Source organism: Zonotrichia leucophrys, chromosome 5, assembly GCF_028769735.1.
Source record: "Zonotrichia leucophrys gambelii isolate GWCS_2022_RI chromosome 5, RI_Zleu_2.0, whole genome shotgun sequence".
NCBI classification, from domain to species: Eukaryota; Metazoa; Chordata; class Aves; order Passeriformes; family Passerellidae; genus Zonotrichia; species Zonotrichia leucophrys.
In genome coordinates this window covers 16,750,460-16,774,891 of record NC_088175.1, presented here as the reverse complement: position 1 = coordinate 16,774,891, position 24,432 = coordinate 16,750,460, and the positions used below count along the sequence as shown (strand labels likewise).

The 24,432-nt window shown below is 42.1% G+C and overlaps 1 protein-coding gene across 2 annotated transcripts; it reads right to left on the bottom strand.

Annotated features, from left to right (window-relative positions):
- Positions 1-6,132: 6,132 nt before the first annotated feature.
- Positions 6,133-22,014, bottom strand: ALKBH1 (alkB homolog 1, histone H2A dioxygenase). 2 transcript variants are annotated; one of them, XM_064715483.1, is made up of 6 exons: positions 21,414-22,014; positions 18,613-18,721; positions 14,176-14,338; positions 10,620-10,710; positions 9,344-9,537; positions 6,133-8,827 (listed from the first exon to the last, which is right to left on the bottom strand). In XM_064715483.1, exons 1-6 carry the CDS (start codon positions 21,939-21,941, stop codon positions 8,407-8,409), a joined length of 1,506 nt encoding a protein of 501 aa, XP_064571553.1. In that variant the 5' UTR covers positions 21,942-22,014; the 3' UTR covers positions 6,133-8,406. The 2 variants fall into 2 exon arrangements, with proteins under 2 accessions (XP_064571553.1, XP_064571554.1); XM_064715484.1 differs by having other exon boundaries at positions 9,344-9,534.
- Between the last annotated feature and the right edge of the window lie 2,418 nt (positions 22,015-24,432).

Here is a 24,432-nt window from a genome sequence, read left to right as displayed (position 1 = left end):
GCAATCTTTCCACACAAAACAGACTTGATAATTTGCATGGTCATGAGGTCTCATTGGAAAGATATTTTTAAATGAAAAAGCAAGGAAATGATGCAAAATAGATTTGAGCATATTCCAGGAGATAGCTAAATTTTTCATAGTGAAACCCAATAATAGATCAGTCTGTGTGCTATGAACCTCTCATCACAAAAATATATCACAGGAGGCTTCTGCTATCTATTCTGGGCCAAGCACTGACCTTGGCTATTAGATCTCAATTAAGCATGTGTGTGACTAATGCTTCTTTCTCTTGCATTTTTCTGCTGCAGAAAATAATATTCATGGAATCAAAACCCAAAGTACTTGCACAGTCACTGTCCAGATGGGACCCCTGGTTTCTCAGTAGGTTTCATGCACAGGAAAAAAAAGCATTTCTAGTGTGAAATTCAGAGAAAGGAAGCATTAAACATCTGTGGAGCCAAAGATTGCAGGCTTCAGCACTGAGCCCCTCTGCTTTTCCAGAATGGTGTGCAGTGATGCTTGCAGCTGCAGGCAGAGTTGAGGGGGCCACAGGGACAGAAAGAACATTCCATATCTTCACTTCTTTATGCTGGCATCCTTCTTTCCTTTAATTTCTTCATTATCATTTTTATCTAGGACAAGGGAAGAAGTGCTAGAGAATTTGACCGTGGTAGTAATAAAACTGTACAAGACTTGCTTGGGTGCTTAAGACTCCTGTGCAAGCCAGGACCTATCTGCAGACTTGTTCCACTTTCAGCTCTGGTAAATGCTGAACCATCAAAACAACAAGGCAAACACAGATCTGTCCTGGAGCATAATTACACTGCTGGGCCAGGAAGGGCTTGGAGGCAACCATATCCCTACACTCACATTTGACAGGTCAGGTCTGGGCACTACAGAACCGGTGAGCTCTCCCTTATGCCTGGGAAGATCATGGAGCAGATCCTCCTAGAAGATATGCTAAGGTCCATGCTATGCCAAAAGCAAAAGGGATGACAATTTTTCACCAGCCTTGTGATGAGGATTTGATGGAGCAATGTCATTGTGAAGAATAGAAGTTTTCCTACAAGGTGGACCAAAAGCCTTGCTTTAAAGGGGCCTGAGGTGTGTTTTCAGCTACGTGGACTGAAAGGAGGCTTATTTGTGTGCAGCATTCAGCAGGGTTTAGAATGGCTGCAGATTATTTGCAGTAGTGTGGCTAAAATCTTCCTGACCTGTCACAGACACCTGACAATCAGCAATTCTCCCAAGTCATGTTTCGTCATAGCAATGAGAACAAGCTGACAAACTCAAACCAGTCATCACAAGATTGGTGCAGTTCTTTGACAGCCTTTCCAGGTGCTGGTTATATTTAAGGAAAGGTCAGGCTAACATCTGACTCTAATCTTAGAGGAATGTTGTCTGAAAAGGGGGAAAAGGCCAGTGAAAATGAAAATGTGCTGACTGGAGTGGCAGAAAGCTGTATCTCAGCTTGGTCTCAGCCACTGGGACCAGATAACATGAAGCCAAATCAATTCTCTATGTTCTAGAAAAGATGGAGCATGCTACTCAACACCTGGTAGAGAGGGTGTGTTAGATTTTAGTGCTTGTCTCATATTCAGTGTCTGTTTTTTTTCCATTTCTCTCCCTGCCCAGGCCGTGGTGAGAAGTGACACTGCCCTTGGAAGAAACTATTTCCAAACTTTTTTTTGTTATCACTACTGCTAAAAATGTCTTGATGCTCCACTCAGGTTTACTTCTTTTCAGTTCCATTTCATGATTCCTAGCTCTTATAATACCTGAATTTGTCTAAGAAGTTATCCCATTATGAACCAGTGAGTCTTTCCAAAATTTAAATTCTGTCTGGAAACAAATCTAAACAAAGCTTTAGCATCAACCAACACCTCAGCCTGCACTGATTGTTTTCAGCACGAACAGTGCTTTGAAAGATGAGTCTCCTTTCCAGGCTCTGTGCTCTTTTTTGGCTACTCAATCATTTCCAAATCAATAGCTGTCTCTGATTGCCCCCCCTCCCCTTTAGATCCTGCTCTTTGCTACCTCATTTTGGTTTTAATTTGCCACAGCAAAATTGCAGTCATTCTTTCCCCACCCTAATTAAGAAACCAATCCATTAAGGAGAAAGAAAACAAAACCAAAATCTTCTTATCTAAGCCCTTAGCACAGAACAGAGGAGGAATGATTGGTGAGATGATCACCTCTAGAAAGCCAAGGCCTTTATTGATTCTTCTGGCCTTCCTCAGTAAATACAGAGTGAGTTTTTTAAATTCACCTGCAAGGAAGCTAAAAGTTAATGTAAAATACTGACTTCTCAACATCAGAGGAGAAAGAGACTGTATGTCTTCTAGGCTGACTCACTTTTTCTTCTCTATACATAGTTCAACAAGAATATTTGGAGAGTCTTTCATTGGGCTTCATAGATTCATAAAATCATGTAAGTTGCAAAATACCTCTAAGATCATCAAGTCCAAGCATAAACCTAACATCTGAACCTAAATCTTGGCTGTAGTGGACAGCCAAATCCACCACTAAACCATGTCCCTAAGTAGCATTTCTACACATAAGTGTGAATGCCACCTCACGTTACCTCTATTTCAGTTTCCCCACATTTTGTTATAAACTGGCCTTGCTTCTGAACCTCCAGGGTCTAATGATCCTGACCTATGCTTTGGAAGAGCTTTGAGATCATGGAGCAGATGAGAAAAGCTGTACTGTGGGCAGGTGGCAGCAGCACTGAGCTCTTGAATTAGGGAAATTAGCATTGAGTGATGGTGAAGGAGGGCACAACCAGTGCTGAGATGCATGATTACATGGACAAAAAGGGTCAGGCTACACAGAGAAGCTCAGGGGAGAGTCCTCTACACATAAGGATTTTGTGGAAGAGGACATGCAACAGCCCCACAGGAAAAGGTCAGAGACAATAATCTCTATGGACTTGGTAAAAAACAAGATGGGAAGTGTCTTCACAAGGTTGAAGCTTCCGCTTCCTCATCCAGAGGAATAAACACCTCTATTCTGAAAAGAGGGAAAGCTGCTACAGTCTTTTCCAGATTTTATCCCCTCTCTCCTTCACCCCTGGTCCAGTGGAAGTGGTACTTTCCATGATGCCTATCTGAATACAAGCCCTAGCTTCAAATAAAAATCAGGTCTGACTCCCTGCTGTACTCGAGAGACGTATTTACCACCTTGGAGAGATAAGCATTTAGCTGATTATCTTCAGTCTCTGTGCATTGTCAGCTTCTTCTAAGGGAGGGGGGGGGTGATATAATTGCAGGAACCAGGTGGGGATTGTGCCTGCTGGACTAAAATGACTCTGATATTCCAGATTGTTTCTCCCCTCTCTGGGATACCAAGAACAGAATCCTTCAGAGCAGGACCTGCTACACAAGTCCAGATCAGCTTGCATAAAGAGCATGAAAGTATCCTTGAGACTGGTTTCCTAAAGGAAGAAAGCATATGTTCTTATGGGTTGTGCATGTGCTAAACTTGGTGTGTCCTCCCATTCCTTTCCAGTAACTTTGAAACCTGTTGGTCTATTTTAATTAGATTTGATAAATTTCATAGCAAACAAAGTTCCTGCAGGTAGTAGGTAGCCAGTTAGAGGAGAGGGACCCTATAAATATCCTGATTCAGGGAAATGGTGCCCTGTGCATATCTTAAACTCTAGGGGCATCACATAGGAAAATATCACATATAAATACTCATCTGGATGAAAAGCTTCAGTGAGAACTTCATTTCTCAGGAACAAAAATCCATAGGGGACTATGGTTCACTCATTCTGCACCTCACAAAACTACTACTTTTATTTTGTTATGATGTAGATGGGAGGAAAAAATATTTCATTTACGAAACACTGTAAAAAAGTGGATCTAGTGCATCTAGCAGATTTAGGAACTAGGATTCAGGAGTCAATTTGTTGTTGGCTTCCTGATTGTAACAAAAACCAGCCCTAGCAGAGAGAGTGGTGCAGCATCTGAAATCAGACAAGGTTCTGAACAGGGCTAAAGTGAAGAAAGGTGTTTAGGGCACATATCTGGGCAAATGTTGTGGTTCCTGGGGTCCTTCCATGCAGCTCAAAGTAGACTGAGGGGAGTTGGTCTAACTGTAGACTTCAATTATTTGTAGGAGAGTCACAAAGAGAGTGGAAGCAAACTCCTGGTAGTAATAGATAGTAAGAAAAAGGCAGAGCTAATGGATAGAGGTTGTATCCTTGGAAACTCAGGTGAAATTTCTTCATAAGGTATGACAGGACTGGGCACCAGCTAGTGAAAGAAATGATAGAGTCTCCATCACAGAAGGTTTCTAAGCGCCATGTAGACAACAGCACTAATTTCTAGTGGAGGTTGGACGAGACACCTCCAGAGATCCCTTCAACCACCATTTCTGTGGTCCTTTACCTTCTGTCCAGATGAGGATGCAAGAAAACAGCTCATATCAGCAATGCTGGTACTTAGAGTGGCAACTTTTATCTCACCTCAACTTTACCAGAGGACATATGAACATATTCTTAGTCATTGTTCAATTCCTTGTATAGAAAAATGGTTTATTAAGGTATTTGTGATTATTATTTGCTGACTATAAATAATTAAAATTATTTTGTACTGTGCTAAACTTGTGTCAGACACATCTTGTGCCTCCTTGTACCATCTGTAGCATTGTGCTATAGACTGTTTTCAACCAGCTTTGGTTGTTAGGATTTATGGAGGCATCAGCAGACTGTGGATGACTGTCACTGGTTTTCTCTAAGTCTCTTCTTCCATAAAGATTATTAACTAAAAAAAAAAAAAAAATCCTTTATATATGGGTATTTTGAGGCCCCTATTTTTCTGGATCATTAATGTCTGCAGGCCATGTACTTCTGTAAACTTTTTGAGGTAACGTGTTCAGACTCAGGCAAGTTTTACAATTTCATCAGAACTAAAGTATGCTTAGAGCACATTGAATTATTGCTCAATTACTTTTGCATCCTAATTAAGTGGAAGACAATCTTATCCCTGACAAGTCTCTTTTCTGTGTTAAATCTATCCTGTTTCAGGTGTGATGCAGAGAATAACTTATCTGAATAGAACCAGACAGAGCTGAGCTGCTGTCTGCACTACATAAAGTTCAGGGCAGCTCCACCCCAGCCATGGCAGTATGATGTTGCTGCTGTCTTGGCAGTCCCTACCCAGCCTCTTGCTTCTCTCTACCTACTAGCTCAGCAGAGCACACAGCAAAACAGAGGAGTGTAGGTGCATCTTACTACAGTCTATAGAAATACCTGCTGTGAAACAGTGAGGAAAAAATGTCAACAAGCTTTCAAAGAAAGGAAAAATACCTAAGATCAGAATCATTCCAGCAGCAGGCACAGCTTTAGGGACTACCTTGCCCATAAGTTACTGCCTGGCAGCACACAGCACGCAGTAAATCTGTCTTGGGCACTAGCCAGCAGTCCAGTTGTAACACTGAACTGTTCTAGCACAGTTCTCTCAAGAGGACTGAAAATTTTTAGTTTGTGCAGGCAGCTTCCTCTTCTGCTTCTAGCATTCATCCCACTGCACTTTCTCATTTAACTGGAGATTTATTTTCTCTTTATTCTTGATTAAAAAAGCAGCAATTGTTGGACAGCTAGCTTTATCTACAGATCACATAATAAACAGCATACATGTGGTAAACAATGTGTTTCATTTCCAGGTGGCTTTGAAAGAAACACATGCTTATCTTCCTGTAATCAACTCATTACATAAATTTTCTTGCAGAATTGGTCCAGATGTCCTGTTGTTTCCCTTCTCTCCCTCAGAGGAATTACAAACTGCAGAAATTATCTCAACATGCACCTATATGAACACAAGCAATTATTTGTGGCACCTATAGATACAAAAACTTGATCAGTGCTATGAAAAGATTCTTTTATGTCATCACAAACCCAAGCAAATGTGGTGCCAATGTCAGACTCTGAAAGCTGTGTGGAATAGGTCAGTGGGTCCTGAGTACATTACTGGATGCAGCCCAGTACTCCCTGCCTTCTTCCCAGGACTTACTGACTCTTTGAAATTATATTCTGGAAGCACAGTTTGCAGAGCCTGCAGAAGTCCTGTGGTTTGCTCACTTGTACTCCCCTCTGCTCTGGTCACAGAACCAATGATCCTGCTAGGCTGGCAGTTCAGAAAATTCTCTCTTTTTATTGTTGTTTCTCATGGTACACGGATGCTTCTTTTTTCCTGGGTCATTTCCCATATGTGCATTTCTGGGCCATGGACTTTTCATTTTTTGGGTGTCTGATACAGAATTATGACTTACAATGGCATTAAGTAAAAAGCTTGACTGCAAGTAACTCAGCAAATTCTCAACTCAGTCACATCTAAGCATAAGGCTTCAATGGACTGGACACTTCTCATGCCCAGCTGCTATCAGTAGTTTACAGCATTTACTACAATTTTTAACTGCAGAGCGTAAACAATATGCTTTCTTGTCCTTGAATCACAGGAAAAACTGAATCCTGGAGTAAATGATTGCTTTTCATGTATTATATATTTATAGGGAACAAAAGACCATGAAAACCATGGACTTACAATTCAGCCTATGACATGAAGAAACCAGCTCCTGTTCACCTTCTAGTTTCATGACTCTGTCTTGTCTCATCATCAGAGATGAGTGAGTTGGACAATCTTTGCTTCCTTCTCCAGAGTGAAGAACAGTCCTCCTCAGTTAGGAAAACAGATATTCCTCTCCATCCTTCTCCATCTTCAAGTGCCACTAAGGGAACTTTGCTGTTTTCTGAGCTTGACTCGGTCAACCTTTTCTGATCATGTTGTAACCTCTCTGCATAATATATTCACTCTTCTAGGGCTCAGCTGTAAATATACCAGGCCCAGGCTACAGAAAAGACACTCATCTAGCATAGAATAAGATATTAAAACTCATATCTGATTATTTTAGACCTAAAGTTACTGGAACTCCTTGCAGTATTGTATAAGGAATTAACTGCATGCAAACACACACTCACCTCCTATGAAACAAGCAGACCAGACACTTTACCCATGAGGAAAAGCTGTCACATATGCATTAAATTGGACTTTGATACTGCAGGCAACACCCCTCTGCAACTGCCCAACAAACCCTGAGCTACCCATAAGCAAAGCAGCCCTACAGACACATGCAGGGCTCCTCCACAGGAGCTGGCAGATTGCAGAGGGAGTAGATCCAAAAGAAGCCTGGAGGGAACTGCACAAGAGATACAGCAGCATTAACAATACACTGGAACAACTAACGGGGAGAAAAAGAAAAGAAGAAAATAGCCAGCTCAAAACTGATAGAGATCTTTAATTTAAAACCAAGTAAGTTTATTCATTGTGAAAGTGCAACAAAATACCCCAGGGATAGCACATTCCACTCCAACAATTAAAATTGCATTAAAAAGTAGATAGGATGGTCTGAATCTTAAAAAGAACTAGCATAAGAGCTAGTGCTTTTCTTTGTTTCAATATATTTATCTTTGGGTGACAGAGATAGTCACTGATTAATTTTTTAGGTACTTCATTTACAGCTTCAATGCTTTTATTTGCAAGTCATCCTGCTCCTTATAAATGCTAGCTTGGGACTGGAGAACTGTAACACACAGGCACTTAGGAGAGGGCAGTTTTGAAAGAACGGCGATGTTGGGCTCAGTCACATATGGAGGAGACCCAGTTGGGAGCTACTAGATATTCTAAATAGATATTGCTCCCAACTGTTTCTCTCTAAAATCTGAGATAAGATGTTCAGTACCATTCAGAAAAGCAGATTCTGCTGCAGCTGAGGGGATGCAAGCAGGCAAAAGGAGAGCACAGGACTACAAAAGCTTACAGCAGGTGTTGCTTGAGGGAGCTGCCAGTTTCTGACCACTGAACCCATTTTTGCTGTAGAAGTAATTACCTTCAAAATGCTGCAGGTAGGTCTTACACCCATAGCAGCCGATTCTCATCCATACTTGTTACTTTGCTTCAGCTGAGCTTTACAAGCCCAACACGATGCTCTATCACATTGCAATTATGTATCTTCTGCTAACGCTCTCTGCCCACTGATTTCAAAATACTTTATAAGCATCACTCCTAAAGCTTAAACCAAGCTTCACTGAAAGCTTAAACCATTCAAGCTTAACCAAGCTTAAAGTTCTCTGACATACAGGAATTTTAAAGGAAACAGAATACAGTAAACATTTGCAACAAAATGCCAATAGAGTTAATCTCCTGAGTCCCAGTCCCGAACTTATCCTTCTTTTCCTCTGACATTCTTTTTCTCCTCCTACCTATTTATTACAGCAAGAAGGACTACATTTATTCTGCACAAGTTTATTAACCACAATACAGACAAGTACTTCCAGTATTAAGCCAGTTCCTATTTCCATATGGAGATTGCCTGCCTGGTCCATGTCAGTATGATGGCCTGGTCTCAGCTGACTCTGTTTGGTTTGTGTCTTTTGGCTTTGCTGTTCTCATGATAACTGTCTTCAGAGGGTGCTTGGCCCTTTCCATTTGTCCCAGATTCCTCTGGAAATTTCTGGCCCTCAGCCAACACCTGTCGAATAGTCATGTTGATGCGGGAGGACTGCAGGTACTTGGCACACACCTGCCAGTCCTCATCAGAGCTGTGCTCAAGGACTGAGCCAGCAGGAAGGTCTGAAGGAAGAGCTTGGTGGAGGCAGGAAGGCAGAGCTGTCCCCTCGGGGTTGGGCAGGACCCGGGGCACAGCGTGGTACAGCAGGCGGCTGAAGCCGGACATCACCATGATATCCCCGCTGTGCATCAACATCGCTGTCGGCGCCTCCTCCCGCTTCAGGCCCCCCAGCAGAAATATCGAGGATTGCCCAAAGCTAGAGACGGTGTAAAGATGGGGAGAGAACAAATTCAGGTAGAAAACAATTTTCTGTACAGTAAGAAAATATCAGTAGTTAAATTCCTTCATAAAACCACCCCAAGCAATCACAAAAACCAGAGGGATGCCTAAGAACAACTTTTAGGTGGGAACACAGCAAACAGACTAAGATCTGGCTCAAGATAGGCAGAGTGTGAGCAATTGCCCTGCCAGGTTTGAAGCTCTGCTGAGAAACTTCCTTAGTACTCAATTGGCACTCTGCTGCTTTAGAATAGACCTGTGCTCTCTGCAAAAGAGCTCTTCACTCCAAGCACTATATCCAGGCTATTCAAGCAGTCCTTAAAGAAAAACTATGTCCCTGACCTACAGCATTCTGTTATTCAAATCTTCTGAGAGTGAAGATTATATACCCAATTAGCAAACCACATCATACTGCCTTCCCATAACCATGTGCAGCCCTAGAAAAAAGCCATCTATCTTTGCATAACACTCAAGTCTGCTTTCCTTGACTCACCTGAATGATAACAGGGGCCGAGAATGGTCAAGCTCAGACTCATCCACATGAATTCCCAGGGAAGAGTCAAAATGATAGTAGTTCAAGATCCCTGCTTGGGCCTGGAAACCCCGAAACCCACAGGCTGCAGCCACTTGCTCTGATAGGAATGCAAGGTCTGAGGGGAAAGGAGTGTGGTGATTTGCTGAGTACTTCTGGAAGGAGAGGGAGGAGAGAAAAAAAAAAAGAAAGCCACACCCAACACATCAGAGCAGCAAATACACTTGGAAACAACAATTGAAAAAGAACTCAAAATCCTGGCTGATAGTCATGGAGAAGGACATCACATTTACCTAGAAAATGACTACAACACAGGCAGAACCACAACAAATTTACCTCCTACCATTAAATTCGTGGCCTAGGCTGAGACTGACACAGATTCAATTAACTGTGGAGTTTATCATTATATCTAGATGCTAAACTTGAAATCAGTAAGATTAGTACCAACATCCTGAGGATCATCTCAGCCACAACCTGAAGCTGCCAATGGAAACACAGTTTCATAGCCCATCAACAGAGCCCCAAAACAAGCATCCTTATTCCTTCATTAATAACAAGCAGAAATCAATTGCAAACCTACTTTTTCTCTCTCCCATAAGTCATTCTGAAAGGACTGGAAGATAATAACCAAACTTTTATTAAGGCCATCCAATAACAAGCTCATCTGGTAAATAAAAGGCTGGAAACAGATTTGGTTATCTGCAATATACAGATAAGATGCATATTCACTCTGCCAGTGTTTATCAGCCTCCACCTATCTGTTTATTTTGATCAGGATCCTCAAAACAACTGTTAGTTGGTAAGAATGCACTATAGTGTTCAGACTCACTAAAGTTCCAAAATCACATGAGCAGCAGTTTTTTCTTGTTCTTGCTCACTCCATCGAAGAGTAGTTTCCCAGAAGTCACACTCAGATTTAAGAGTTAGCAATGCTTTTGTAATCATCCCATTTGGTAGGTAAAAATGCCACTTACCCTGAAATAATTGCAGGTTTAAAGCTGAGTGTATGTTAACATGATAACTTTCAAAGGAAAGAATGCAGCAATGGACTTCTGCTGTTAAACCCTTCACAGTAAACCAATACAAATTAAAATGTTCTTAAAAGCACAGTTTGTTAGTGCCTTTCCTCAAGACTGTCTTGTAGGATCATAAACATTTTATTCCATTATGTCCTTTTCTGTTTGCCATTCTGAGTGCTTATGGCTAAGAAAAATAGAGAAGAATTTAACCTCAATACCTTAGTATCCCAGTTATAATGGTAACCCAGGGTCACCCAGCGCAGCTTCTCCAAGAGGCTCCTGGGCTCCCTTTTACTGGAACCTTTCCTTCTACAAAGACAAATATAAAGAAATAGGAGATGTATTAATTTCTGAGGGGTCTTCTGGTACTGCAGCATACAGTAATGAGATTTACTCATTCATTTCACAGTCCATTAAAAGCAATCAATGCTAAACTTTTATTTTCAATGCCAATACTTTTTTCCTCCAAAGACCCTGAAAATTTAGTTCATGGAATGTGTGGAAGCTGTGGGGCCTATTGCCAACTGGTGTCAGTTTGAAAGCTTGTATTTTCAAATGGTACCTAAGAGATTATCCAATGGAAACACAATGAGTAGTGCAGATTAAGAAATCAGAATTAAACATGCCCTATTTGAGCACCCAAAAATGAAAGACCAGAATCTGAAGATCTGAAATCTGCAAATTCAAGGAAAAAATATTCTAGGCACTTAATGGAAAATTACAAGAGAGGAAAATGAGTGCCTGTCAGTGAAGCATAGCATGCTGTCTAATATTGCAAAGGATGGTTAGTTCTACTGCGTGGTACTTTGATGAAATGTCCTTAGGACGGGCTGACTTGCAGTAAGCAGCAAGACTTCTCTAGCTATGACCACAATGTCAAGGAGTCTGGATTGCAGGTGTCCCCCTATCCAGAACAAAGAACTGTTCTTCTCACGTGACAGCCCTGAAGTAAAGGGACTGAGTAATTCTGAGGCCACGCACCAATTTACCATTCTTATTTGTAGGTGATGAAAGCGAGAAGAGGCTTCAAGGAGAGGCTTCTAGGACAGACTATGGAAAAGCCTTTGAAAAGTTAGAGAGTACAAAGAACTAAATGAGATAGAAATATGTTAATGACAAATACAAAAAGGAAGGTACACATCTATCTTCTAGTCTGCTCATTCCAGCAATTTCAGCATACTTTACTCAAGCCAAGTCACATGTTATGGTAAAAAAAAGAAAAATATAGTAAAGGGAAATATACTCAGAAGATAAACAGTAGTACCAGACGGCTGGCTCTCATTTATAGCCTCATTAGTTCAGCATGACATGCTCTCTTTTACAAAAAAAGATTAATATTTGTGCTGTCATGGTCAAGTCTCAGCCAAACATCTGCATTTAATGTGCATTTCTACCTGGATACACAGCTTGTTCTTGCCCTTCAACTATGCCATCTGATAGCTCATAAGATAAAGCAGGAACAGGAGTAAAATGCAAGTTTCTTTACCTTTAGCAATTTTTCTTAGCTCACTGATTACTGAAAACAGTCTTTCCAATTTCCATCTGTCATAGGGTAACAGCAACTGCAATTACCATAAACACCAACACAGTAACTGTCAAATACATGCTGCTTGGAACAATTTGTGTAGCCCACAAGCAGGCAACACAGCATTCAGAAAAGGGAGAGCCCACAGTTTGTTCTTGTACATCTTTCAACTGACAAACAATGTTCATAATGAAACAATATTAGCATGTGCCTTTTGAAAGTGCCCTTTTTGTGCTACAGTGCTAGAGTGTTTGCACAACAGCAAGAGCCCAAATGCATGTGGGAAGTCCCTATTCCCAGAACTTGGTATTTTACATGTGATTTCATATATGATTGCTAAGAAGGGGAAAGCATGAGTGTTGTGTATCTGGAAACAATGAGGTCCCACAAGAAAGCACAGAAAAGGTCTGGTACAACTATGTTAGAAAAAGACTGAACAGCATGAGAGCTTTGGTTTGAAGATCCCTTGTTTCTTTATATGCTGGTAATGATTGCACCTGTAAAACCCCTCCAGCCTTTTCCTTATACACAAGAAAAGACATACCTATATATCTGTATGTCTATATCTCCCTCATGGGAATGCTCTATTCCCTTTTATGCTTTTAATTGTCCCCAGTACCAGAGAAAATACTCAGGCTCCACTTTGTGAGGAAAGCATAGCATATCTGTCTAGGAATTGTATAAATTCACCCTACCTTGTGATTCCTGCATCCTGAAAAGAGCAGATAAGCCATGACCCAAGCACATGCATGCATTATCCTAGTGGCTTTAAATAGCATTAAAGGTGTGACCCATGCTGGAAGCAGACCTCTTTTCAGTTAGGCACTGTTCCTGGCCTCCCTGAAACACTTTCACTCCAGACACTAGAGAGGCTGGCTAGTTCCATCTGCTGCCTCTAGGTATAAGCACAAATTCAGCAGTTTGCTCACTTGAAGACTCAGGTAAGGACTTCATAAAATTACCAGGGTTGCTGCCAGCCATCATTTTTCTAAACACTGTTTTCAACTGAACTGGATTCAGCTGCAAATTAACCTCTGCTCTGATCATTCTCTGCACACAGGAGGTCCTGCTGGAGAGGCCTGTCAAACTGGAACAGTACCCCACTTTTTTCAGCCATTGGGCACAATTCACAATCCTTTCACAGAACAATTTCTCATTCTTGATGGAACACAAAAATGGTGTCTACATTTCTGTAACTAATTCTGACTGAGTCTGGAAAACAGAGGTCAGAGTATAACTTCTCTCCTAGGTGCAAACAGCTAGAAGTCCCAATCTTGCTTTTGCCATTCTATGTCTTGTAGATGTCAAAAGGTTTTTGAAGAAACATCTCAGCATGTCAACCTCACTAAGAGACTGAGGTGGAAGATGAGCATTGTAGAGAACTCTGGTTGCACCATCACACAAAACAATCATTATGAAAAATGAGCAGTGAAATTAATAAGGTAACAAAAATTATCCAAATAGCTAAAAGACTGTGTACTGTAAACAGTCTGTCTTATATGTATTTTTACAGGACTTCATTAAAGTTCAAGCTTTAAAAGACTTTGCCTTTTTTTAAACTTTCTACTTGACTTCAAAACTGGGAAAATTCTCCATTACATTCCAGATCAGGTAGAGGAAAGGCAGCTACATCAGCCACAGAATTCTGATCCTGATGGAATCTTTCAGATTAAATAGGATTGCTATTAAAATGGTACATTTAATACATTTAATTCAACGTCAAGCTGAATTAAGAAGAACCACTAACAAAACCAAACCAAAAGAAATACTTTAGAAAATGAGAACACAGAAACTGTTAGATCTGAGAAGTTCAAGAAAGTACAGCTAACAGCATTTCTATTACATTGTTCTGGGTCTAAGAGGTGACTGGGAAGGAGTGCTACCATTAGTGGGGAGTTTTGCCTGAGGAAAACTGAGGCCCAGAGGGACTTCACGGTTCCCCTCACAGCTGAGCTCAGCCAGCTTCAAGCACCACAGCAGCCAGGGTCACTGTGTAACAGGCCACCAACGGCTCTAGAACAATATGCTACTAGAAAATCCCACTGAGAATGAAAGCAGAGAATTAGCAAGGATGCACATGAAGCCATGAAATATCCATCTTTAACTTGGCATGTCTGACACCATCTGTATTCTGCCAGCATGTATACAATCTTCTTCAGCTTCCCTTCCCTGCTCCATTTTCTTTGACCTTCTCAAAGGTGAGATCTGGCTCCATCACTTTTGACCATGAAAGGTGATAGTGGACTCACCTCAGCTGTTCCTTGCTCTGTCCCCACAGGTCAGTGGTCTTCTCAGGAGCCATGTGCAGGTGCAGGTTGCAGACATTGGGTTTCTCAGGGTACAGCTTGAGACACTGCTTCACCCAGTGACGCTGGCAGCCAGGAAGGAAAGGGTTTGCTATGAAAATAAACCCTGGCCACAAAGAAAAAAGGAGAGGATGGAGACAAAGTAGGATTAGATGTTTCCCTGGGTTTTTTTTTCTGAATTTAGAGCAAAGGATAGGAGCCAGAGTTAGTGAAAAAAACCCCTTAGACATACAACTATTGACTGTGCATATAAGCTGATGAAATCTATTCTAGTTAAGTTAAAACTTATTAGCTTTTTTCCAGAAAAAAACAAATGGTGGCACAGGGTAGAAGGCAGAGAGGGCAGCCAACACTAGTCCAAACAAAAATTACAATAAAGGTGTAAGGCATATAGATTTGTCTGAGGTGCTCTTCTTTGTAAGGCATATTGATTATAGGAGCTAAAGGAGTAAGAACATGGAAATCCAGTTGTTTTGGAGTAAATTTTATTTCTTAAATTATTCAGCATGACTTTTCTCTTAAGCCCAGCAAAGTTAGAGCAATTCTGGCCTAGTTTTTCTATGCTTCAAACTAACTTTATCCCTGGCTCTGAACTCATACTGTCTTCCTACTGCTACTTCAGAAAGAAGTCCCTGAGCTGAGCAAGTGTCTAGTAATGTAAAGTGTCCTCCACTTTTCTTTATGCTTATTTCCAGTTAAGTCTGGTTGTATCTATATTTGCATTTTGATATGGTAACACTCAGAAATGGGCATGAAAGTCAAATGATATCCCAAACCACTTGTTATTGACTGTGAATACGTTGGAGGCATTGTTAATTAACAAAACAAAATAAACATGCAGCTACTCTGCACATTCATTCAGCCAGGCACCTCAGGCAGGGTTCCAGCAGCAGCCCATATGAGAGACACCAATAATCTGTACTGTACCTACTCTGAGAATCAAGGCATTCTCTCAAAGACTGTCACTTCAATAAGACTCACCAACACAAAATCCACATGTAAAGAGAGATAAGGGTGTAAGAGGAACAAAGGAAAAGGAGGTTTCAGGGTTTTGGCCTACTGTGTCTTTTTGAACTTCTCAGTCATATCAACTTAACAGAGACAAAAATAGGTGAAAAAAGAAGCAGCAAAGCTAGGACTCTCAGTAGGATACAAACTTGCCTTATGGCCTTATGAAAGTGGTAATAAAAACACAAAAAGAGCTACCTGCCAGCATACCTCAAAGACTCAAGATTAAAGTAATTGGTTACAAAAAAAGCCTTCAGTGTATTAATAACACATGGTCATTCACTTCCCTCTGTTCCCTGCACTTTCAGAATATGGCAGCCTTCTGATAGGTTTGACTACAAGAAGTTTCTTTGCCAGAAGCATTATATTTACTTTCTGTTGGCATCTACATAGAACAATAATGGAGAATAATAATACTGCCCTTCCTGTCTACAGCTTTTGATGTGGGGTTCTTGAAGCACTTTACTACATTCATGAAATTTCACTCTACTGTGTATGTGTTATCTCCAGGTATTAATGAAGGCGTTGAAGCCTGGAGAATTAGTTACAAGCAGAGATGAGAACAAGAATCCAGATTTTATGGCCTTTATCTCACAGACTTAGAACATGCTCATGTCTTTCCAAACCCTTCCTCAACCTAGGTTTCTCTTAAGAAACTAGACTGGTCTAGATTTACAAAAGCAGTAACAACTAAAAAGTGGGTTACTACTATGCTCATTGTGTCAAGAAAGGCAGAAACTGAATTTCTAACAGTTGCAAAGTTTTACTATAAAATTCTGTGCAAACATAGAACAAAGAACCAACAGTGTTAGAAATCAGTGACTTGCACACATAGGAGGGAGAAAAGTGAGAAATAAGAAATATTTCTGTAGCAATCTTTCTGAACTGACTGAAGAACACCTCAGACAAACTTTGAAGACATAATTGAACCTCTTGCCCTTGAAAGATGTGAGGGGAAAGGGTAAAATAATTATTCTTTGTGAATCTGTATACTAAAGGAAACTGCCCTGAGGAAGTAGGTGCAATTCTCTTACTGCAGCACTATCTTGCTATGTACTACAAATTAATTTGCACCCAATGAAAGTGGTCTCCAACCACAGTCAAAGGAAGGATGAGATATGTAAGACATGCAGATGTCTAATAACAAGAAAAACCTCTCACAAAAAAAAGTGTCAGTTACAAAGACCCAAAGACAGCATCACATGCTTCTCAGGATACAACAGAAATTCACACAGATTCCTTCATCTTCTAATTCATTGCTTACTGTGGGGACAAAAACCAAAGTCTTCCTTTCCCTTTGCTCATAGAAAAACTAAAGAAATTCTTACTTCACTTAGAAGGCTATTGGGACAGCTGGTTCCACATCACCTACTGTTTAAGAATGTCCAGATAAAGGAAACTGAAAAATGATAAAATACTATTCTCCTCAAGTCCACACATGACTTGATGCTAAACAGGACAGATAATTTGTCAATGTATTTGCATTTCATTTTAGTCAAAGGTTTCCTTTGCCAAAGCAGAAGAGAAATGCAGTTAAGTGGAACACCTGTGATTCCCCACACCCCCTATGTAATTACCAGGGAAGACATTTAGACAGACAGTAAATGACAGGCAGACCAAGCACGGGCAGCGATAATATGACAGACAAGTGGAACAAAACATTTACAGAGGCAAGAAAAGGCAGAAGCCTTTCTCCTGAAGTTATTCAATTCCCTGTGTATTAAACATGCCAGATGGGTAGCATGGCTGCCTCAGTTTCAGAAATGGTAGGCTGGCTTCAAAGCAACCCACACAGAAACTGAGGTCCCAATGAATGGAGGAAAACATGAGAAAAAAACATAATTAATCAAACAAAAATTCCTGAAATAAGGAGGATCTGGGGAACTACAAACTCATCAGCCTTACCAAAACCCCTGATAAAATGATGAAGCAAACTTTGACAGTAGCAACTTCTAGACACATGGTGGTTGGGAAAGAGAGCATGGAAGGCAGATTTTGTCTAACCAGCCCTACTGCCTGCTACAGTGAGATGTTCAGACAAGGGGAAAACAGGAGATTATGTTTACCTTGGCTTTTGAAAAGTTTTCCATATGGTCTTCTACAGCACCACTGCAGCCAAACTGGGAGCCATAATTTTTTTGGGCAAATTGAAAAAAGTAAGCAAAAGGTGGATGGATCACCAGGCTTAAAGAATATTGATTTGATGATTCAAAGTCTAACCAGCAGCTGTTATGAGCTGCATACGTTGATCCTGGGGCAAAGATAACTACAACTACATCAACAACGTGGATGATGGGATGTTCATCCTCATTTCACTTACAGATTACACTAAATTGGGGCAGCAGTGGATCTTCTGCAGGCTAGTGCTGCCCCTGAAAAGGACTCTGACAAATAAGAATGGGCCTCAGCAGTTCAAGAGTGGTAATTCTGCATCTGGGGCAGAATAACACCATGCAACAGTATGGCCCAAGGGTCAAGAGCAGCTCCAAACCAAGGCCAGGCTGCCTAGAGGACAAACTGTGAGCAGCAGTGAGGCTGTGACACAAGTGACACATCCTGGTATTGGTGAGCACCACCCACAGGCATGAGAGAGGAGGGGAGCCTGAATCTTCTCAGATGTGCACAGCAAGATTGTGAGAGACAACAGCCAAAAGTAACAGCAAGACAAATTTTTATCAGATATGGAGTTTAAGAAAAAAACATGGCCAAACATTGGTACAGGTGCCCAGAGAGGGCATGTAATCTCTCTCCCTGGAGATTTCCAGAACTTACCCATACAAAGCTCTCAGCATCCTGATTTAACTTCCAACTTCATCCTGCTTTAAGCAGGGTATTGGCCTAGACCTCTGGAGGTGCCTTCCAACCTAATACCTCTCTGTGACTATACCAGGTAAACTGCAAACCTAAACCACATTTCCACTTCTGAAATAACCTGCCTAATAAAATTACTCTGTATTGAATAGGCCAAAAGGTTCTTATTCACTCCATGTCCTACACTGACAAATAGATGCCACACTTCAACTGTGAAACAACTGAATTTCAGCCATGTACCCAATGAGCATGATGTATATTGAGGAAAAACAGATTCTACAGAAATAAAGTCTCTGCCAAAGGCAACAGGAGTCCATTCTCATGAGCTATAGTCTGGCTGATCTCACTGTGAAACAACTGGCTCTTCTCACCTTTATAAATATTACTGGATCCCACCCTTTAGCTGATTTGTTTGTCCTCCTGCACTTATGACAACATTAAATTACACTTAGGCAAACCAAAATAGCTTTTTCAGGCAGAACAAGAAAAATAAGATTCACACTGCATGAATTCAAAGCAATGAAGTTGTGTTTAACTTTTCTTGAAATCAGAGGTACCCACCTGGATACCCACTGAGGCCATAGGCTTTCCACTGGCTAACTGGCTGTAATCCTGCTCTGTAGGCATCTTGATCACTGACTGAAGAAATACTGAGCTGTGATCTGAACACCTGGAAAAATAAAACAGATCTGGTTAAAAAAAGAGTGAGAAACACAAAACTCATCCAAAAATAGCATCTGAAAGGAAGAGTGCTACCATGCTTGAAGGCAACTCTTGTGAAAATGCCAAATGTACCACAAAGCTACTGCCTCAACAGCTGTGACCAGGACAGGGCAAACAGAGCCAGGACACACTGAACATGAGAATCAAAAGGTACTTACAGGTTTTATCTAGGGATGAGATGTCTCCCACTCATTAAAAAACCCAAACAATATACACCAATGAGAAAAAATTCATTATGATTTGTCCATTTCCACAGTAGACCCTCATCATCATAAAACATTCTGGTAACTATCATCCTCCATTAGAGAGCAACATACTCATAGCACTCCTTACTTTCACAGAACATTCCAATTACAGGCTGCCCATGATCCTAGAGGGTAGATGACTAATCTCATCTCTAATTTCAGAAGGGTAAGCAGTACAGCAATGAAGTTGCCAAAGCTGTGAGATATGAAGGACTACAGAAACTCTGTCAATTCTGAATGCCACAATGCCAATTCTGTTCCAAACAGCAGGATCAACAGCTCAAGGCTTGGCAAGATGTATTTACTTGACATATTCCCTTATGTTACAACAACACATGTATTTAAGCTAACATTTGCTGGTAAAAAACCTCCAAACTCATTCTACTTTGTTTCCACTCCCTTCTTCCCTTAGGACAGGGAACTGTCTTGAGGAGGGCAAGGCAGAAGCAAGTTGGTTTTGTTCTGGCTTAGTTCCCCAGTCCAGCTCTCCATGCAGCAGTGGAACAGTACAGGTTCATATAAGGAAAGAGATGGCCAGGCACAGAAGGAATAAACAGGCAGAGACTGCAAGACTTTGTCTATGACAACTTAAAATGTGTCAGATTAGGGCCTTTGCACACAGCCTCTGTAGTGGTGCATGTGTAAATCAGCCTCTCTGCAGCTGAGAGCTCTGGTTAACATTTTCTGAACAACAGGACTAAATTACATACATAGAAGTTCTAAGAAATTCTGAACTATTGCTGGACAGCTTTTGGCAATATGATCAACTTTACCAATTTTTCAGCTCTTTGTCAAAAGCAGCTTTGTGAGCGTCAGCCTTGAGGTTATTTCACAGTCCTGTCCACAGAGCATCCCCAGGAAGTCTCATCCTCTGACCAAAGCTCTGACACCTCACTGCCTGCTCAAAGTGCTTGCACACCAGCTATTGCCTGGGCTTTTGGAGAACAGGAGGTGTTTCTGTGCTGAAGAATTACATCTGCTGAATCAGTTAAACAAGCCTGGTAACAGGGCAGATGGGGTATGTCACACTTCACTGAAGAGCTCAACTGCATGAAGCAGTTTTCTGAGAAAAAAGAAGCAATATTGTCTAGGCCAATCTGCCTGGCCAGCGGGTCTTAAAGAGAAACAGCAGATGTTTTTAACCTGGTGGAAAGAGGAATAAAAGATGTTTTCACTAGTAGTTGCTACCTGATCTTAGAAGGTAACAGGCACAAAGAGTCATATTGAAAGAAGATAGATCCTTGTGATATTCTCAAATTGAAATCAAAAAGAATTTCCCAGAAGAGCCATAATGCTCTAATCCTCTACCAAATACAGGATTCCAGCAAGCTCAAGAAAGGCTGAGATGTTAACAACTTCCTTAGTTAATTCTAATGCTTCTAACAATTTCATATGGGTCAGGTTTTGTGTTTCATTAGCAACAGCAAAATTATAGTCCAAAAAGACAGAAAAATAAATAGCTTAACAGAACACTAACAAGAAAAGACAAAGCATTGAAACAATGAAAAATTAGGCAAAGTTTCATTTTAACTATACTGCTCACTCCTTTTTTTGACATAAGCTCATAAGTAGAAAATCCCTGGATAACAACTTTAGCAGATTTGTGTCATTCTTTTGTGAGGTGACAAAACAGAAGACAAGTTTTAAGGATAATTTCTTCATCACTGAAGCCATGGCAAACGACTACGATGGCTCCTACTTTCAGCAGTGCTGATGACTGTATTCCCCAGTCCACTGTAGCAGCCGAACTCATCCCGATGACTAAGCCAAGAATTTATTATACAGGCGCGAGAAAGGAGAAGAAACTTGACTGGGGGGAAGGCAGTACCGCAAGGGGAAGCTGACTCCAGCTCACCCAGGTGTTTCAGGGCTAAGACAAGGGCTAGCAGGGAAACAGTGTCAGTTCCGAGAGTGAAACTCGCCGTGTTTTACGTCCATACATTCTGCTGCTTAAGTATCACGTGGTTCTATAAGAGACTTCGAAGTTCCCTAACTGCAGTATAGGGAGCTAATTAAATATTATGAAAGTAAATATAAGGAAAAGTAGTAAATCTGTGACTAGGCATGGCGCTGGGCAGCGTGCCCCGGCTCAGGGACACCCCGGGCGAGCCCGGCTCTGGGACCCCGGGCCCTGCCCAGCTGCTCCGCTCTGCTCACGCTCCCACTTTTAAACAGCACAGGGACCCGTAAAAGGCTCAGAGCTCGACTGCAGCGTCCTCTAGACAGAAAGGAGGCGGCACCAGGGATTCGGCGTGGGGCACGAAAGGAAAAGGCAGGTGGAGAGAGCAGGCTACAGCGACACCGACACAGCCCCGCTCCGAGACACCGCACCGAGGGCGGGACGCGCTCCGGGCCGCTCGCCGCGGGGCGCGGGCAGAAGCAGCCCAGCATTACCTGGCCCCCCGGCGCAGAGAAGTCCACCACGCCCCGCAGGTCGGACGCGTCGCGCTGCCGATAGAAGCGAAAGAGCCGGCGAAACGCATCCTCCCCACCCTCACGGGTCAGGGCCGCCGCCGCCATTTCGGGCCGGCCGGGGCGGGGCCGCCCCTCCCTCTCTTCGTCCCTCCCTCTTACCGCAGTCCCGACATGGCGGCGGCCAGCGCGGTGCGGACGGTCGGGCGCCGCTCCCGGCGGCTCTTCGACATCTTCGTGGCTGAGATTCCCTGGACGGTGTCGAGCAGTGAGTCTGCGCCCCCCTCCCATCCCTCGCCGCTGCTGGGGCCGGCGGGGTTGGGCGGCCTCACCGCGTGTGCCGGCACAGGCCGGGGTGGGCAAGGGCGGCGCGGCTGCGCGGAGGCGCCGGGCCCGGGTAACCTGGTGCGTTTTCCCACAGAGGAGCTGAAGGAGTACTTCTCGCAGTTCGGGTCGGTGCAGAGGTGCCAGCTGCCTTTCGTGAGTACCCGCGCGTCTTCCGGGCCACATTTCGTGTGTTCTCGGCTGCTCCTGCGGCCGAGGCCTGGCCCCGAAGCAGATCCCCCGCTTCCTTGGAGCTGCAGTCTGGACCCCTCATCTTGAACTCTAGTGAGGTTTTCAGCGCTCTCTACCCTTAGCTCCTTCTTCCAGGAGTGCCGCTACTTGTCTGCCAGCGCTCGGCCTCATTGAAGCTTAGTAGTTTCCGTTGGCTTTCTAAGAGCTTTACAAAGTACATCCTTCAGCATCCTGTTGATGCTGCCATTTCTGAATAATTAATCTAAGTGCTTTGAGCTTCTCTATAATCGTGTTGACATTTTTCAGACAGAGAATAAAGTTTTTTTGTGCCTGGTCTCACTGGCCAAAAACTAAAGATGTGGGTATGAACCTACCGTCTTTCCCTGTTGTGGATTAAGACCCCCGTCCAGAGTGCAGGGCTAACACAAAACCCATAACCTCTGCGGGGTGCTGCCAGTGCCTCTGTCGTTTAGGCTGTTTATCTTCTGAGTGTATAGATCAAGGATTGTAGAATCTAGTGCATTTTTTTTAAGATGAACGGTCAAAAAGTGTTCCTTTGCAGGTTAATTGCAGGCATTGCTTGAAGTGTAAAGGTTCTGTCTGCTTGTTTCTCCACTTGAAGTAATCCTGTTAAATTAAGCTCAGTGGGTAGTGAACGTCAGTTAGTGAGCTGATGGGTTCACTCTGTGTTGAGGATTAGTTTGGCAATGGAGAAAGTTTGAAACAGGCTGGTTGTTCTGAACACTTGAAGCTTAGGTGCCTGCCTATCATATTTTCCCTCAAGCCCAGGTCAGACTGCATTGTTTTGTTGCAAAGTCTGGTAGCTTACCACAAACTTACCTCCATCACAGGTTCAAGTGATGCATGTGTGTACATTCACATTCAGTGAATACTTGAGGAGTTTCATTACTGCTTAAAGCCCACAGGTACAAAAATCACCAGTGCAGGACAGCCTAATTTAGACATCACTGTGGTACTGAAACCAGGCAGTACCTTGTAGGTGGTTTGGAAATGTTGGCATTTATGCCTGATGATGAGAGTGGCTGAGCTGTTGTGAGCTCGGAGTGGGATCAGAGTAGGGACAGAAGGCACTTGGCTTTTCATCATTATCACCCGTTTATTGACAACTGTCTTTTCTGACTGGCACATTATATCTAAAAATAACGTTTTTCTTTTCAGTGCAGTTAGTGCTTGTCATTCTGAATGGCACTCTGCTTTTGTAGTGTCTTAAGCAGCTGCTTTATCCTGCTGAATGTTGTTCAAGTACTGTGGCCATTGAAATGTCAGTTCTGTTGTGACTTGCTTATTAGTAGATAAATACTGCAGTTAGAAACTACTGTCTATACATTATTCTAGGCTTCAACTGTATCTTAAGATCGTGATTTTTTGTTATTATTGCCAGATTCAAATTGAAAGGGATGTAGAACAGCCTGTGCTAGACCCCTCACACTATCACTGACACCAAATGTCTTAGTGTGAAGAAGGCTCCTGAAACAGCAAGTGTGCCAATTCCTCTGACAATTTCTGAATCTTTAAATTCAATACCTGTAGAAAGTTTTTAACAGCCTATGTGAATATTTCCTGTAGTAATTGCATTTTGTTTTTTTTACCTGGTAATTAGAACAGAGATACAGGCTTTCACAGACGTTATTGCTGGATTAAATTCTCAACTCCAGAGGAAGTTCAGAATGTGTTACAGAAGGACCCCCACATTCTTGAAGGTTCCAAGGTAACGTGCTAATTCCTTTATTACCTACTATATTCTTTCAAAGTGTGGTTAAGAATTTTAGTCACTCAGTGTGCTTTTAATGTTTTGTAAATCATTACCACTTCTGTTTATTCTCTCCTCTCAACTTGAGTTGTTAGGGGTCAGGATCATAGAGATACCAGAGAGATCACACTCAAGAGACCAAAAACTCCTGCTATGCTAAAGTAATGTGAATGCAGTAAAACTGGTTGGGATGTGCTGTGCAACTAGTTTGCAGTTTGTAATGCAGGTTTCTGCAGGTGGGTTCCAACATCTGATCCAGATGTTGAGTGGCAGGGGGAACATGATAAAGAAAGTGATGCTGAGCTTTGAATTTCAGTGAAATTTATGTTTTCTCCAGCTGTCATTTCATACAGGAGAAATCAGCTGCTTGCTTTCATGTGTTCAAGACAACTCTAAAATTCTTTAGTGTAGGGTCTTGTTCTCTCCATCTTTAAGATTTTAAATGTTAGTAACACAAAAAATAAAACTGTTTGGCACTCTCAGTGCATTAATGTATGGCTTCGAGCCAGTGTACACATCTACTACACATGGGTCTGTCCTTGACTGGTCAGCTGGAGCCAGACAACTCTGTCCTCCAGCTCCACTCCAGCACAGAAACACAGCAAAGCCATCTCACCATTTAGTGTGCAGTGGTACTGACAGATAAGGAATAAATAACAGTGAGTCAATGGCTGCCCAAAGCCATTTTATTAACAGCTCTCGTATCAAAACAAT

Bases quoted from the DNA above. Each gene is read 5' to 3' on its own strand.
- ALKBH1 (XM_064715483.1), bottom strand. From the start codon at position 21,941: ATGTGGCCCGGAAGACGCGCGGGTACTCACGAAAGGCAGCTGGCACCT. The intron at 18,722-21,413 runs GTAATGCTGGGC...TTATTTTTCCAG, and splicing joins TCTCTGCGCCGGGGGGCCAG to GTGTTCAGATCACAGCTCAG. The intron at 14,339-18,612 runs GTGGGTACCTCT...CTTTGTGGCCAG, and splicing joins TGGCCTCAGTGGGTATCCAG to GGTTTATTTTCATAGCAAAC.